The following is a 16,185-nucleotide window of genomic DNA, read 5'->3' as shown; positions in this document are numbered from 1 at the left end:
GGAATCCATAACAAAAAAAAAATTGGATCTACCAATCTGTAATGCAATTTAGGCTTATGGATTCAGCACTATGGAAAACAACAATTTATGATCTTTTACCTTCCATAACACCCCTCGTCTAGAAAACACAATTTAATCAATTCCGAATTCACGAATCCATAATATATTACCGGATCCTGATATCCGGTAGCCCCTTTTGAAATTATAGGTCAAGGTTAATGTTAGAATATTTAAAATTGTGGGGGTGCAGGAAGAAAAACGTGGGGGTGCAAGAAGAAGAAGCCTTTCTTTCTGCACCATATCAATTCTAAATCCGGAATATTTCCAGATAAAATATTCTAATTTTTATTTACACCCTTCTTTATTTAAGGTTATTTTCGTTATTTTGAAGGGTTATTTTTGTCATTTTCAATAATAGGTTGGGTGTATGTTGTAATTTATATGGTGCAGGGAGCATTTGCCTAAGTTCTATTAAGCTTTTTTCTTTCTCCATCCCATGATTACTATTTGCATTACCATATTAACATAAAAGCCCCTTCTAAAAGTTATTATTTATGTTTTAAAATGGAATAAATGACAACAATTTGGTTGAGAATATGTGCCAAAACATGTTACAATTGATGAAAGTTTAGCAAGCTCCGCCGCCACCACCACCACAATTAGCACAACCTTCTACCCATGCACGCTCTTAACCAACACCTTTGCCATCGAATCCACCATAGTAGTGGTGATAATTTACACACACAACTTTTGCCTATAACAAAAGGAGGATAAACTATACAATAGTTTGGTTATGCACAACATATTTTTGTTATAAATCTTATGGTAAATTACATGCATATATTGATTTGTAAAGCATTTAAGAAAACCTTTTGTGAACCTTTTGGAAAACAATTAGATGACCCTATTCAAGCGTTTAATAAGACAGTTTGTAAAAACTTAGAAACAAATTTTTAACTTTATTCAAACATTCCCTTTCTAAAACTAACCTCTTATTTCATCCATGTATCAAAACAAATTATTCAATACTTTTATCAACATCCAAACAAAATATTTACAGTTTATACAATCTTTAAACAAAATATACACAATTTTTTCCATGATCAATGCAATTATCACCACCTACTATTACACTATGACAAAAAAATGGAGGAGGATGAAGAAAAAAATATGAAAAAAATGAAAGGTAGAAAATGAAGAATGAGGAATAAAAGAAAGGAAACGATGAAGGATCAAGAAAAAAAGATAATGAATAAGATGAAAATACAACAATGAAGAAGGATGGAAAGAAAAAGAGGAAGGAAAATGAAGAATTATAAGAAGAAGAAAAGTGAGTGAAGGAAGTAAAACAATAGTAAAAAAGAAGGAAGTACAAAGAAAAAAGGGAGTAAAATAGAAAGAAGACCTAAAGATACACACTCTTTAATTTTGTCCCTTATAAGTTGAAATTCACATTAGAGACATGGAATGTGAGTTATCACTTAACACTACACATAAGAAAAATTAACTAATTTTCATTCATCTAGGGATTAATATGAAAATAATCAAACTTCTTGAAACTATTTTTTAACTTTGACCCTTTATGAAATAAACACAAAGTTACACTTTTAAGGACTTTTGAAAACTTTTTAACCAATTTTAATTATACATATAATCATCCAATTTTTAAAAAATAAGCAATTTTAACTTTTTGTTAATATATCATCCAATTGTTAAAATAAAATTAACGTGTTGAAAATAAAATTATTTTTTCTTCGTAAAAAAGTAGAAGGTCTAATCTAAAATATGTGCAACTACTCTTCAAATTAATTTTAAAAGGCAACAAAAACTACGACTATTTTATTACTCAATCTTATTGATACCAAAATATTAAAAAAATAGATACTATATAAAAAATGAATTTCATCAACTAAGAAATCACATAAACTTCTAATATAATGGAAAATTCAATACATGCTAAACCATTTGTCATGTAAACCATTCTTTAAGAAATTTACTATACCAATTCAAAATGAACTTTTCTAAAGATAAAAATCAAACAAAACATTTTTGAGAAAACAAAGGTAAATCTTATATTTTAGAGAGACCAAAAAATTATTACAATGAAAACATATTACAATACAAGTTTTTAGTACATCTAATATGGTTTGCTACATAGTTATTCACATGTTGAATTTGACACATTTTGTTAGGAATTAAAAGTAATTTATGAAATTCACTTTCTTGTGGCTTCCTCGTTTGTGTGCCAAAAGTGAAACCCAATTTTTTATTTTCACCTTTCCACCTCCAAACAATTTCAACACTTCTTCCAATCGAAACCTTGTGGAGAATGCAGTAGCCATAAGCAAAACGCAACACAGCACAAACCAAAACCCATTACTCCCTTTGGTTTTTCACACTTCCACAATACCCCCATCAAAATTTAAGGCGCTGGTGATGAAGAGAGTCGAAATTTGTGTCCCTCTTCAATGATTCTTCTGAGATGAGAGCCCACAATGAGTCTGAAAAACCACGCCTTGTTTCTGGGAACAAGTCTTCATGGCTCTTTGGAAAGTGGCACCTGCAAGAGGAACCCTTTTCGTTTGGAGAGAAGGAAGTTGCCGCAGAAGGGTCTTTGCAATTGCACGTGCTGCGTGTCGCCAAAAGGGTGCCGTTTGGTAAGCCAAGCGTTACGGCTTTCAGCTTTTTCTGGGCAAAACGCGGGGTTATTGGGAAAATACTTGATTTTGAGAAGTGGGTCGAGGTTAGAATGTGCGAGGGAACCTTATTTTAGGAGTGAGGCTTTGGCTAGTTATTTGAGACCTTTGTGGAAAGAGGGGCTTCTTTTGATAAGGGCTTCTGTTTGCACTGCTGTTGTATCTGGGGTTTGTGTGCTGGTGTGGTATGGCCAGAATAAAGCAAAGGGTTTTATTGAGGCCAATTTGTTGCCTTCTGTTTGTTCAGCAATCAGCGAGCTCATTCAGCGAGACCTTGTGTTTGGCAAGGTTCGGCGAATTTCGCCGTTGAGCATTACATTGGAGTCTTGCTCATTTGGGCCTCACAAGGAGGAGTTTTCGTGTGGAGAGGCTCCCACGGTGAAGCTTCGCCTCCGCCCCTTTGTGAGTTTGAGGAGGGGAAAGTTGGTGATTGATGCGGTTTTGTCGCAACCAAGTCTCTTGGTAGCACAGAGGAAGGACTTTACTTGGTTGGGAATACCCTTCAATGAAGGTGGCAGGGAGAGAAGTTTCTCGGCTGAAGAAGGCATAGATTATCGTACAAGAACAAGGAGGCTTGCACGAGAGGAAGCCTTTGCTCAGTGGGAAAGAGAAAGGGATGATGCAGCTAGGGAAGCTGCTGAGGTGGGGTACTTTGTTTCTGAGAGGAGTTGTGAGTCCCAGGATGATGATGGGTTAAAGGAGATGGAAACCCGTTCCATGGAGTCAACTGCATCTGCCCCCTTTTTCTGCATGAATGATGGGAAGCACGATCATAGGTTGATAGACAAGGGTGTTAGTTATGATACGAAACATGCAACTTTGGAAAAATCATTTGGAGTGAGAGTTCCTGCATCAGGACTTGGAGTTTGGTCCAGAGTAATATCAGGGCCTAGAAAATACAAGTTTAAGAGGAAGGGTAATGTAGGTAACATCTTTGCATCTGGTGTTGCTATCAAAAAGAGAATGTTTGAACGTAGTGCATCAGCTGCTCATGCATACTTTCGTGATCAATCACAATGGAAATTTCGGGAGCCTTTGTCATCTTCTGAATGTTATCATTTTATGAGTCATGATATGCATTTGGTGAAAAGTGAGGTTGACAGAAATACCAAATCTGTTGTTGGTGATGAAAAAAGAAGTGATGATAACCAAAGTGTAACACTATTCAAAGATATGGCATTGCCTCCCTCAGTAAATGAAAATATTGACAGTCAATCGGATTACTTAAAGTTTGTTTGTGATCCAACTTTGCAGACAAGAGAGGGTGAATTTGAAAATTTGCAATCTAGTGATGATGTAGCAGAACCGGCTAATCCAAATAGTATTACAGAGAAAAATGAGGAGTTTGTACCATATGTTGCTGACAATCATATTGATGATAATGACAAGTCATCAGGGGCCCAACGAGGTGTGACATCTGAAAATTTGGGTTTTTTGAAGCCTAACTCTCAGTTGGAAACCTATTTTCAAAATCCATTTGAGCTCTTGCTTGTGAAATTTGGCTTAACATCAATTTTAAGAAATATGGAAGAGTTGACATCTTGGTTTCTTTCTGGTCCCATTGCAAAGCTGAAGTCTGACTTGGGTCTAAGAGTTGAAGATATTGTTTCTGAACATGTTGATGGGATAGATTTTGTGCAGTCTGAAGGCGTTCCGAAGATTCTGCCTATTACATTGGATTCAGTTCATTTCAAAGGTGCAACCCTGATGCTGCTTGCATATGGTGACAAGGAAGTTAGGTGAGAGTTGATCTTATCATTTACTGCTTAAAATCGTTCTATAGAGGAAGTAATGGACACACCACTTCACGAGTCTCTGGTTTTAATATTGTGTACATCATTAGAGATCTTATCTTGGGCATTCTTCCAGAAATATATGATCTTGATAGTTAACTTGGTTATACTATGACTATGGCAATTCTTGTAGCAAGGTTGTCAGAGCTGGACCAGATACTGAACCGATGAAGGCATGGTTTCAAGGTTCAAAGGTTCTACTAGGGTCGAACCGGTCTCAATAAAATACTATTATTTTGATTTTTTAATATAATAATATAATATAAAAAGCAATATTAATAAATATAAAACAGCACATAATTTTATAAATTTAAAATTTTATTTAAAACTGTCATAAGTCGTAACATATAACAAAAGTAATTCATATATGAAGGTAAACAAATTTAATTCATCATATTCAAGTTCAAATCTCTTAAAAAAACCAACTATAAATATCTTAAAAGAACCAACTACAGCAAAACAACACGTTTTTTAGCCAATCCAGAGTCCTTCAACCCACCGGTTTTCCCAAGTCATGGCCAGTTTGATTAAAATCTAGTTTTTTTGAAGATTTGGACTGGTTCTCGACCAGTTGAACTGGCTGGTCCGGCCCAGTTTTAGTAGTGTGGATCTCTATTTGGCATATTTAATGAACCATCCTTTTTTCCATAAATCTAGAAGAATGAGAAATTAGTGTTTTGTATTGGACAAAACATCCATCAAGTGCTAATTATAGGATGTTCAAAGTCTCTCTAATTGAAGTTGTTGTAGGTCTCTATTTCAGTTGTTCTTATGTGTTGCTCTCAAGCATATATTAAGTATGTATTTTTAGTTTCCTTTTACCTTCTGTGTGTCAATCAAACAAGTGCATATTGCAATATTATGAGGATGCAGATGAATATAATATAATTCTGCTTTTGCTTATCGAGTTCTATAAAATAGACATGCTGCCATTAATAATATGTTATCTAAAGTCTTAATATCTGTTTTTATCAAGTAATCACGGCTCATGATTGTTTTCAGCTCGTCATTTGAAGTTGAGTTTTGCCATTTTTAGTTTCTTGAGCTTTGATATAATTGTAATACGGAAAAACAATTTCTTCTGTGTATCCTTGAAACTTGAAAATTTTGAATTTAGTTTCTAAGATAGTAAGTTAACACTCATTTAAAAGGATATTTTTTTACATATTTATTCTTTGGATAAAACAGAAAGGATATTTTAGATGTCATTTTTCAATATTGAGGATTAAATTGAAGTTCGCTTTTGTTGCAGGGCCACATTTATATTCCTTATATCATTGCAGTGAACTAAAATGAGTTTTAGTTACTCTATGTTATTGATCTTGAAAAAATGGAAACTCTTAGTTTACTAAGACTGAAAATATGGAGATTGATTATCTTTCAGCTGATATTTGTTATTTATTGAAGAAAATTACATCCGGAACACCAAAAGGTACAAGAAACTAATGCTAATAAGTAAACAACGCATATAGCAGTTTTCCAGTACAACTACTTACTACCTATATTTAACCTATTCTAAAACTCCCCCTTAAGCCAGAGAATACAAATTGTATGTACCAAGCTTGAAACAAATAAATTCAATCTGAGGTCCCCTTAAGGATTTCAATAATACATCTTCATGTTGATAATTGGATTTGACAAACTAAGTACAAATTTTCTTGTACAACAATTTTCCTGGATAAAATGACAACGAAGTTCTGTGTTTAGTCCTCCCATGAAACACTGGATTGGAAGCAATGTGGAGAGCAACTTGGTTATCACAATACATCTTCATTTGTTGGATCTCATAGTATTTTAATTATGGAAGAAATTGTTTCATCCATACAAGTTCACAGGAGACATCATTGCCTTATATTCAACTTCAGAACTAGATCTAACAACCATATTTTGTTTCTTGCTTTTCCAAGAAATAATGTTTCCACGAATGAGAACACAATACCCTATAATGGAGCGTCGATCCGTCGGAGATCCTGCCCAATCAACATCACAATACCCAAAAAATTTGGTATTCTCTTAATCTTTGTACAATAGACCTTGCCTTGGAGTCTTTTTGTGGTATCTTAAGTTGCGAATGATAGCATTCTAATGATATTTTGTAAAACTGACTAACAACACCCACTGCAAAAGATAAATCAGGTCTAGTAATGGTGAGATAAATAAGTTTTCCAACAAGTCTTCTATATCTCTTTGGGTCAGAGAAAGGTTCACCTTGATTTGCCATTAATTTTTGATTTGGATCCATAGGGCTATCTACTGGTCTACAATCTGTCATGGCTGTTTCTTCCAAGATATGTAAAGCATATTTCCTACGAGAAACTACAATGCCTTCCTTTAATTGAGCCACTTAAATACCTAGGAAGTATTTGAGACTTCTGAGGTCTTTAGTCTAAAAGTGATTACATAAGTGTTCCTTTAGTTGCGAGATTGTATTAGCATAATTTCCTATAATAACTATATCATTAACATACACAATTATGTAAACACATTTTCCATGTAAGGAGGAACATTTATTGAGTGTGACCAATTCTCTTACAAAAGAAACATTGAGGATGTTTGTATCCACTTTGAGTAAAGGAAGGCATATTGAAGGAAGAATTCATCAATCTACACTATATAGCTAGTGCCAACTGTAAAAGTCGGTGAATAGTGGTGGATGAAGAGTATGAGAGAGAGGAGAGATGAACCTCTCAACCAAAGTTGAAACTGGAGAAACAAAGGTAAGAACAAGGATAAGAAGGTTCAACTAGCCTTGTGGAGAAGATGTGGGAGTTGTTCCGGTGACAGGAAGGTGGTGAGTGACCTTCACGCTTTGAGTTGCAGCGGATGGAGATGACGCGTGTGGTGGAGAACTAGTGGACGTGACTAGGTGGGTTGGACGTTTCACGACAAGACACACCAAATCTGGAGGTTGTCAGAGAAAAAAGGTGGTTGGTGGCGGCACCCAAGGGTGTATTCACTGTATCTCCATGAAGACTAATTAGACCAGGTGTTCTTCTTAACAAAATGTCTAGGGAGAGACCCCAACAATGGAGGATGATGGTGGATGGCAGGGGACAACCATAAAACTAGCAGAGCGGGATCAACCGGCTATGATACTAACTTAAGTTTGAAAATATGATGAAAAGTTTAAGAGATTCATTATCTCTTTGCTGATCTTTGTTATTTATAGAAGAAAATTTCATCAGGAATACCAAAATGTACATGAAATTAATGCTAATTAGTAGACAACTCGTAGCAGTTTTCCAATTCGACTACTTACTCTCTATATTTAATAATACCTATTCTACGAGGTTAACTACATAATAAGGGTTTCCAATTTTATATCATCTAGTCATGTCACTTTTGTATTGTAAATTGAACTCATTGATCTGATTGATATGAAATTTTTTAATATTTTACAAGAGTAGTGTTAATCTTGGTTTTTTAGAATAAACTTGTTTTGATTTGGGTATTTTTAGAAGAATGTTTTAGATTATTGAGCATAAATTTTTTTGAGATGTAGTTCATGTAACATGAATTATATGAGCCACAAACTTGCTTGGGAGAGTCTCCGAGCTTTCCATACATATATCTATGATAGAGCTGTACAAGATGATTCCCATAATCAGGGAAGAATATTGCAAGATCTACAAGATATTTAACCTAATTTCCATAAATATACACAACTAAAGAAAAGGAAAGAGTTATAATGAAATTATTAGATTATTCTAACCCAATTTTAGTCTTTAATTTATTAAATCTCAATACAATGTTTCATAATCTCAACTTTTATATATATATATATATATATAAATAGATAGATAGATAGATGTATATATTATAAAGGATGCTTTAATATTGTAATCAAATAATGATGGTTTGTGAATTGAAGTTTTTTCACTCTTGCTTTTAGGGAGATGGAGAATGTCAATGGACATGTAAAGTTCCAAAACCACTATAGTCGCATACATGTGGATCTGAGTGGAAATTGTAATACTTGGAGATCAGATATTATATCTGAAGATGGAGGCTGGTTGTCTGCCAATGTTTTTGTTGACACTATTGAGCAGAATTGGCATGCTAATTTGAAAATTGATAATCTTTTTGTCCCGGTAACATTTATAATAGTTAATGCTCTAATATTTCTTGCTTTGCCATTTAAGTTATACAAATTGCTTATGCAGTAGTTTGTTTGGCTTGAGTTTGGTGCAGCTGTTTGAAAGGATCCTTGAAATTCCAATTATATGGTCCAAAGGGAGGGCTAGTGGCGAGGTGTTTTTCTAACTTAAGTTCATTCACCTTTCTATTCTATTTTCGACTTAAGTTAATTTGCCTTTGCATTCTATTTGATACTTCAAGGTGATTTTTTCTTTTGTGTTAAACACTAGTTTTATTACATATAATGTTAAACATCAAACTTAACACCTACTTAGATATATTTGGTAAGTATAGTACTTGTGACTGGTTTAGTGGTTCTATAGACCTACGACTTGCCTCTTGACTGCAACAATAGTTTGAGTTAAAGCCAAACTGACTTGAGCAATGCGAGTGATTGATTCTGAGGACTGCATCTCCCCAATGATGAACAAGAACATTAGTGTTCAACATTTGGGAGCATGTAATTTCAATAAGAAAATTTAGTAGAGATATGGTTTGAGGCACCTAAATTAAGAACCATGGACTATGACCTTCCATAGATTGAGAAATGCATGCAATTGACACACTTAACATTGAAGAGAATTGACCAAGATTGATTGATTTTCTAGACTTGTACCTCAAAAATTCATGATACTCTTCATCAGAAATTTTAGATTTTGAATTTTTAGATTTAGACATGAGCAGCTTTGTCTGAAAAAACTACGCAAAGGAATAACAATTTTCTTGGGTATGACCCATTCTCTTGCAATATAAGCATTGAGGATGCCCACTTCGGCCACCTCATCCTCCTCGGTTGCTACGACCTCCTCCTTTTCTTCATGGTGCTATCATTGCTGATGTTTTAATAACATCAGTTGAATTTTCTTCTCTTAACAAGGTAGGCACCTAACGAAGTCTAGTGACGAAGGTGCCAATTGATGGAATGTGATCACCAACTAAAATTTGGTCACATAAATGATCAAAATCTGAGTGTAGGCTTCTCAAAGTTAGGACAATGCAAAGCTTATCAAGTTTTTTGATAATATCCTCCGATGAATCAACCACCAAGAATCTCTTCAATTCCTTTGTTGTAGCTCGAGCCTTTGCTACATGTGAGATCATATCATGATTGGTGTGTTTGAGAGAGGCTACTCTGAGTTACATCAAAGAAACGTTGAATGTTAATAGCCAAAATATCTTGAGCCTTTTTCCAAAAGGAATTTCTAAGAAATCTTGTTCAACTAATTGCCATAAAACAATACCTAACTAGAAGTCTAGTTTCTACCACTAAGGTTTTTCTTCATTTGAAACAACAGGGACATCCTTCTCCAAATGGTCATGGTATTCTTGACCAAGGAACCATAACACCATGGAGGCAATAAATAGTTTTCCTAGTTGAGCTTTGCTGTGGTAGTAGTAGGAGTAGCTAAAAAGTAGAAGCCATTCCATAGACAACCACAAACATCTTTGAGGAGAGAAGGAAAAACCGTAACCTTGAAGGGAATAAACCCTAGCCGTGAACTACTACCAACGAATTAGGAGGACAGGGTAGAAACATGCCCAAAAGGTGCCGACAAAACGAATGATGGCGGTTCGGTGTGATTTTGGCACTGGGAAGATGGCTCGTGGGCAACACACACCTGATGAGGGACTGGTGGTGAATGGCACGTGGCGGCACGTCGGAGAAAATTTGAACAAGCGACCATTGGGGATGGGTTGCGCTCCTCAAGGCGCGCCTAACCTTGATGTTGTTGAAAGAAAGATGACGATGGACGATTGTAGGAGATATTGGACAAAGGGTACCAGGGCTCTTGATAAATAAGATGGAGAAAATAGTGTATTCAACTTACATTGTTTTACCTTTTATTGATATGTATGTGTGTGTATATATATATATGTATGTATGTATATATGTATATCGTTACATAAAGCTGGATAGATACAAAAGAAATAATAATAAAATGACATTGCATTTCAATGATAATGAATTAGAGAACAATGAAATGGTGTTTGACTTCTGAGAAAAAAAAGTTTAACTGATACTAAAAGGTTGTATAACAATGAAATAAAAGGTTAATGTTGAAATTAAATAGAATAAAAGTAAAAAAATAAGAGATACCACACTTACTCTAAAGATTTTAAATAGCTATATGACTGAGCTTTCAAGTACACCACTTGAGATTAAGTGTTTATCAACTTCAAAAGTAATATCCACATAAGGCCCATTTCACATGGAAACCTCCAAGTTCAAACTGCACCTTCCCTGTCCTTTCTTTAGATTTGAACCCTAAACACCCACCCAACCAACTTTGCAACACATTGCAACCTTGTTGCCTACACCTTGCCTGATTTGCAACGCAAAGCTCATGATAAGAATGACAACCTGGCGTTTCTCATGGATTCCACAATTTGATGGCTTATTTTTTGAAACTCACTAGTACAATAGTTGCTATTTACCAACATTGTCTAAAATCAAGTAAAATGCAGTGAGTTCAATGAGGTACATTGGTTTGGATGGGTCACATTCAATTTTAGAAGATATCTTCATTAGATTTTGCTTGGAATTATTATCTAACATGGTTGAACGCAACTAGAGTTCCACTATCCCAAAATTTCTCTTTAGTTGTTTGACTATTATAACAAATAGTCAAGGTGCAACTCTTTCTACATAAGAGTTTAGTAACCCAAATACTATAATTAGATTGTGACATGACCTATCTGGTCTCTTCCATAGTGGAATTAATGTATATGCACAACAATCTCCCTCCAAAACAATTGTCTTGCATGGAATCAAACTTTTAAATTTGGCTCTGATACCAAATGTTGAGTCAAATACTCACCATTAGGCCAAAAGTTGTAGTTGATAGTTATTGTGAAACTCCTACTTAAGAGCATAGTAGTCCTAACTCCATGATTTAATTGTTACTTTACTCACCCAATCTCTGTCATTTGTTTCCAGGACATCACATGTGTGTTATTTATATTGAGAAAAATGAATCAATACAATAAATATAGGAGATTTGATATCCTCAAATAACAAAGATATGATATGAGAATAAATAAGAGGTTCCTTATAATACATATACAATCTAGTTATTCTTGATTATGTAAGATCATTTCCTTATTTATATAATTATGATACTCCCTCTCAAACTTAAGCATAGAAGTCATTTGTTCCTAACTTGTTGCATGTATAATCGATTGCAAATATGATATTCCTTATTTTCAATTAGGCCATAAATGGCCCATGGTAGGCAAAAAAATACGGTCCCTTTTAAAATATAGGCTAGGTTGGGTTGTCAAATTTTTTAACTTGGCTTGTAGGGCTAGGTCAGGATGGGCTGGGCTGTCCGTTTTGACAACCTAAGTGTAGTGTCTATCGCTTGGTGACCCTACCTAGTCAACGTCAAAATACCCAACAATTTAAGTATTTCCCTTATAAATATGGTCTTTTCCAAGAGCCTTCTTAATATAGTTTGGGATTAGTATGACTGTCCCTACAGTTGTGACAAGGAGAGTTTAAAAATGGACTTACTATGCTTACTACAAAGGCAGTGTTTAGGCAAGTCATAATGAGTAAAATTATTCTAGGATCAAAGTATGGTTCTCCTTGCAAATATAAGTTTGATACTCAGATGCATTGGTGTATCCACAGGCTTAACCTTTATCATTGTTTCTTTTAGAATTCTAAGAGCATATTTTCTTTGAGATATGACTAAAACGTTTTTGGATTGTGACACTTATATACCAATGAAATACCTTAGGTGTCTAAAATATATTTTTTGGAGCTTTTGAGCAAGATATTCTTTTAGCTGTACAATACCCTCGTTAATACTGCCTGTGATAACGATGTCGTCCACATATAATACAATGCCCTCCTTAATATTAGGGGACTTAAAACCATATTTTTACTAAATTCAAGGTACTAAAACAAACTTTTTTTTAAATCAAGGGACTAAAAAATGATTTATCTCAAATTCTAGGGTCTAAAACATAAATAAACGTTTAGTATATTATATGATGAAATAGCATTTTGTTTCATAGGGACACAAGTTCTATATTTTCTGGTTCAGGTTATGCCGTGGAACTTTACGTGTCATGTTACTGCCAATTCTTCATACTGTTATAATTATCTTTGCATGATGCTAATTTTTCTTATACATATGTATTTTTTTGTTACCTTATGTTTAGGTTCACTTATGCATGTCCAAGGGGGAGACTTTTCCAAATTTCCATGGACAACTTGATGTGATAGGGTTGGATTTCCAACCATTGGATGCTCCATCATCTTTTTCCGTACAACTTCTATATTCTCCTCTTATGACACTTGAAGTTTCGTCTTTTCTATATTTGGTATTCCTTATTTAATGTGATTGGGCTTGGTGTTATTTGAATAGTAACTAAAGTGTTGCATTTTATATTCACTCAAAGTATGCTTTGTTGTTGTATGAAAATTTTAAAAGGTGCTATTTATTGGTTAAGTGCAATTACAATACTAAAATTAGAAGGATGCCATGATGAACCACATATATCTATTGTGGACCATTATTTAGAACCATTAGATTAAGGTAAGTTGGATAATGTTGTTAAAGATATGTTAAATGCTCTTTAAATAGGAAAATATGTATAGCTAACAATCAAGGATTATGTCTGTTATTACTCTTTATTTTTGTTTCCATATTGTGTTATTGGTCATTATAAATAGAGAATCCCTTGTGACTTTGACACACTCAACAAATCTAACACGATATCTGTGAAAGGGTCTTTGTTGCAGCCCTTAGCATCCAAGAGCTTATTTTTTTTTTCCTTGGGTGAGCAGTCCTCGACAATGCTGATTTTACACTTTGGTAGCTCCTTCGCCCTCTAACCTTTGATGCAACTCCACTATCAAAGTTGTTCTTCTCCGGTGATCATAACGCCACCACCTAACCCATGGCACACCATCACTAGACGTGCTACCACTTTCTTAGCATGTCATCTTCACACATTTGCACCATGTTCCATTAATTAAAGATATGACCAAATTATAGTATATAAGTAGGTGCAAATCTTATCTTACATGTTGATTTTGTAAGGTTAGGCTCATAATATCTTTGGTATCGTATTAGAAAGTGAAATTTAAGTGTAACTCAATCTCTGTAATTTGATCATATCTTTAATTGTTGTGGGAAAACATTGTGCGAAGATTTTTCGTTGCTACCAACTCATTGGTCCTTCCTCGACTTAGGTGACATCTACCTAGTGCTTTGCGAATTTTTCTCTCCCACCCATGGCCATTGCCACTCCCTCTAGTGACTCAAATGTTGCTACCTTCACTAATGTACTACTAATCTTGTGTGAAAAAATTGACTTCGACAACCAACTAATAGCAGTTGAGTTGCTGTTGTCCAACTATAGTTTCAAGGCTATGGTCATGCCAACCACTTGACTTCTCAAGCCTTCATTATTCCTATCAAAGATCACATTTGTTTTATGCATCCCTTTGGAACATCATTTGGTTTTCCATTGCTCCTAGTCTTCAATCTAAGTACTAGGCCTTCCTTACTTGGTACAATGTTTGGCGCAAGGCCACAAAATTCTATCCACCATTTCTATAATGTGATCTCCTCTATGATGATGACCAAGTTTGAGAATATGGACATGCAAACATATCTTGGTAAGCTTGACCATCTTACGAATTACGACTTTAGCTTAAGATGCAAAAGCCTTCTACCACTACTACAATTTCTACTTCATGGTTTTGGCTCTCATTGGTCTACTCTCTAACCTTGACTGGGTTCGCAATCAATTACTCACCATTCCTACTTATGATATGTTTAGTGAACAATTGCTATGTCTCTCTGTTGTACACGCTTTTAGGCAATCATTTTCCTTCTCTTGTGGCTCCTTTGCTCATGTCATCCACTCTTATAATCGTGGTGTAATGCACATGCTTTTAGGAAATCACCTACCTTTGCTTGTGACTCCCTTGCTCTTGTCACCAAATCTTCGTGCAACCTAAACCACTTACATTGTTGGTTTTTGTTGTGGCTCAATTTGGCAATCTTGTAACCTTGTCTCTTAGTCCTTCTCTTGGACCCTAGAACTGTGGTTTTGGTGCCTTAGATTATCTTATTGTTAATCAAAACCTTTCTCTTATTTATTCCTTTCCACTTCTCTTTTCTATGTTATTCTTGTAGATGACTCCAAATACTAGTACCCTTCTCTTCCATGAAGACACCCATTTGTAACATTTTTCTAGATTTCATTTTATTTGTTTCTGATTGTCCTTTTAATTTAATCTCCATTAGCAACATCAACTTTACATTTGACTACTATGTTTTGTTTTTTAATAACTCTTGTTATTATTTAGGATCGGTGTATCAAACAGACGATTGTAGCAAGACGTGTTTGGATGATTGTATCAATTGTCATCTTCGGTTGCCTATACCTTTGACCTTGCTCATCAATGCCTTAGTCATCTCATTGTGGGCAAATGAAGTCTTTCTACCCTTATATCCCTGTCAATGGGGAAATATGTATAGCTAGAAAAAATCCATTATTACTCTTTTTTTTGTTTCAAAAGTTTGTATTCTTGATCATTATAAATAGAGAATCTCTTGTGTGTGGACACATTTGCAAATCCTATAGTTATTATATGCCCTCAACATAAAAAACTTTTCCCTTTGTGCTCTCCCTTGTTCTACTACCTTTGCAATTGGTCTGGCATGGTACAACTGGTGGATTTTGTAGTCTAGCACTAGGAAAGATGTCATGATCTTGAATATTTTTAAGAACTACCGTGAAATGTTGTGACCTTGAACCATTGTGAGGAGTCCATGTTTGATGCTCCAGAATCCACTTGTTCACGATTTGCTTGCATCACATTGGATAAACACTAATCGCGACACCAGCCCAATAGCACCACAGTCACTGCTTGTTGCCACCTCATTCATTGCTGTTGGATTTGGATTTTTTTGCCAAATTCAGATATTTTCTCACTAAGACATCATGACACCGTTTTAGGTTTCCACACTTGCTGTTGGTTTTGTATCTTTTTGTCAACTATCAAGTCAAGTTCATACTCAGGAAGGAACATGTGCTCCAAGTGGTGCTGTGGAATGGTGGATCAGGTGCAGTGCAGGCATCGTGGCTACTGAGGGGCTACATCCAGGCTGTGTTATAGCTGAAAAGTTACTTTTAAATTGAAATATCATGGACGTGTATCATCTACTGTTTGTCGTAAACATGCCTAGCATGCGGACATGGCACCAAACTTGTGTGTACATACAATATCTATATGATGCTATACAATTATTCAAGACTAAATATTCTGGCCGACTTCATAGTTGCTTGTAACTTGGGAAGGGGATCTAGTTCCCAGAATATTGAGTCGAAGACAATACTTGCTTGTTTCATACGGAACCTGTAACTAGAAAAAATGGGAATTTCATTTTGAATATGAAAAATATTCCTTTGAGTTGCACAAGGGCTTCCTAATGAGTTGGTATGGTAGAAGTAATGTTCAACATATCCTTTTTTACTTCTAGTTTTCTTTTTGTACCTTAGGTTGTATCTTTTCTTCTCAATTTACGTGGTTA

At 34.9% G+C, this 16,185-nt stretch overlaps 1 protein-coding gene and 1 pseudogene across 8 annotated transcripts in view; one reads left to right on the top strand and one right to left on the bottom strand.

Annotated features, from left to right (window-relative positions):
* The first annotated feature begins 2,225 nt into the window (after positions 1–2,225).
* Positions 2,226–16,185, top strand: part of LOC137813368 (protein TIC236, chloroplastic) — a 52,895-nt gene continuing 38,935 nt past the window's right edge. For 4 of the 8 annotated variants that reach the window (XR_016519121.1, XR_011081421.2, XM_068615562.2 and 1 more), the window contains exons 1-4: positions 2,226–4,435; positions 8,382–8,580; positions 8,681–8,740; positions 12,797–12,901. Coding sequence is in view for 5 of the 8 variants with exons in the window: in XM_068615562.2 (XP_068471663.2) it covers positions 2,496–4,435; positions 8,382–8,580; positions 8,681–8,740; positions 12,797–12,901 (2,304 nt within the window). In the remaining 3 variants the exon portion in view is untranslated. Of the gene's footprint in view, positions 4,436–8,381; positions 8,581–8,680; positions 8,741–12,796; positions 12,959–16,185 lie in introns of all 8 variants that reach the window. The other 4 variants (XR_011081420.2, XM_068615561.2, XM_068615563.2 and 1 more) reach the window with 1 other exon arrangement.
* Positions 9,253–11,554, bottom strand: LOC150029487 (uncharacterized; annotated as a pseudogene).

Source organism: Phaseolus vulgaris, chromosome 1 (assembly GCF_051622355.1).
Source record: "Phaseolus vulgaris cultivar YP4 chromosome 1, ASM5162235v1, whole genome shotgun sequence".
Taxonomy (NCBI): domain Eukaryota; kingdom Viridiplantae; phylum Streptophyta; class Magnoliopsida; order Fabales; family Fabaceae; genus Phaseolus; species Phaseolus vulgaris.
This window is presented reverse-complemented; position numbering and strand designations above follow the sequence as displayed.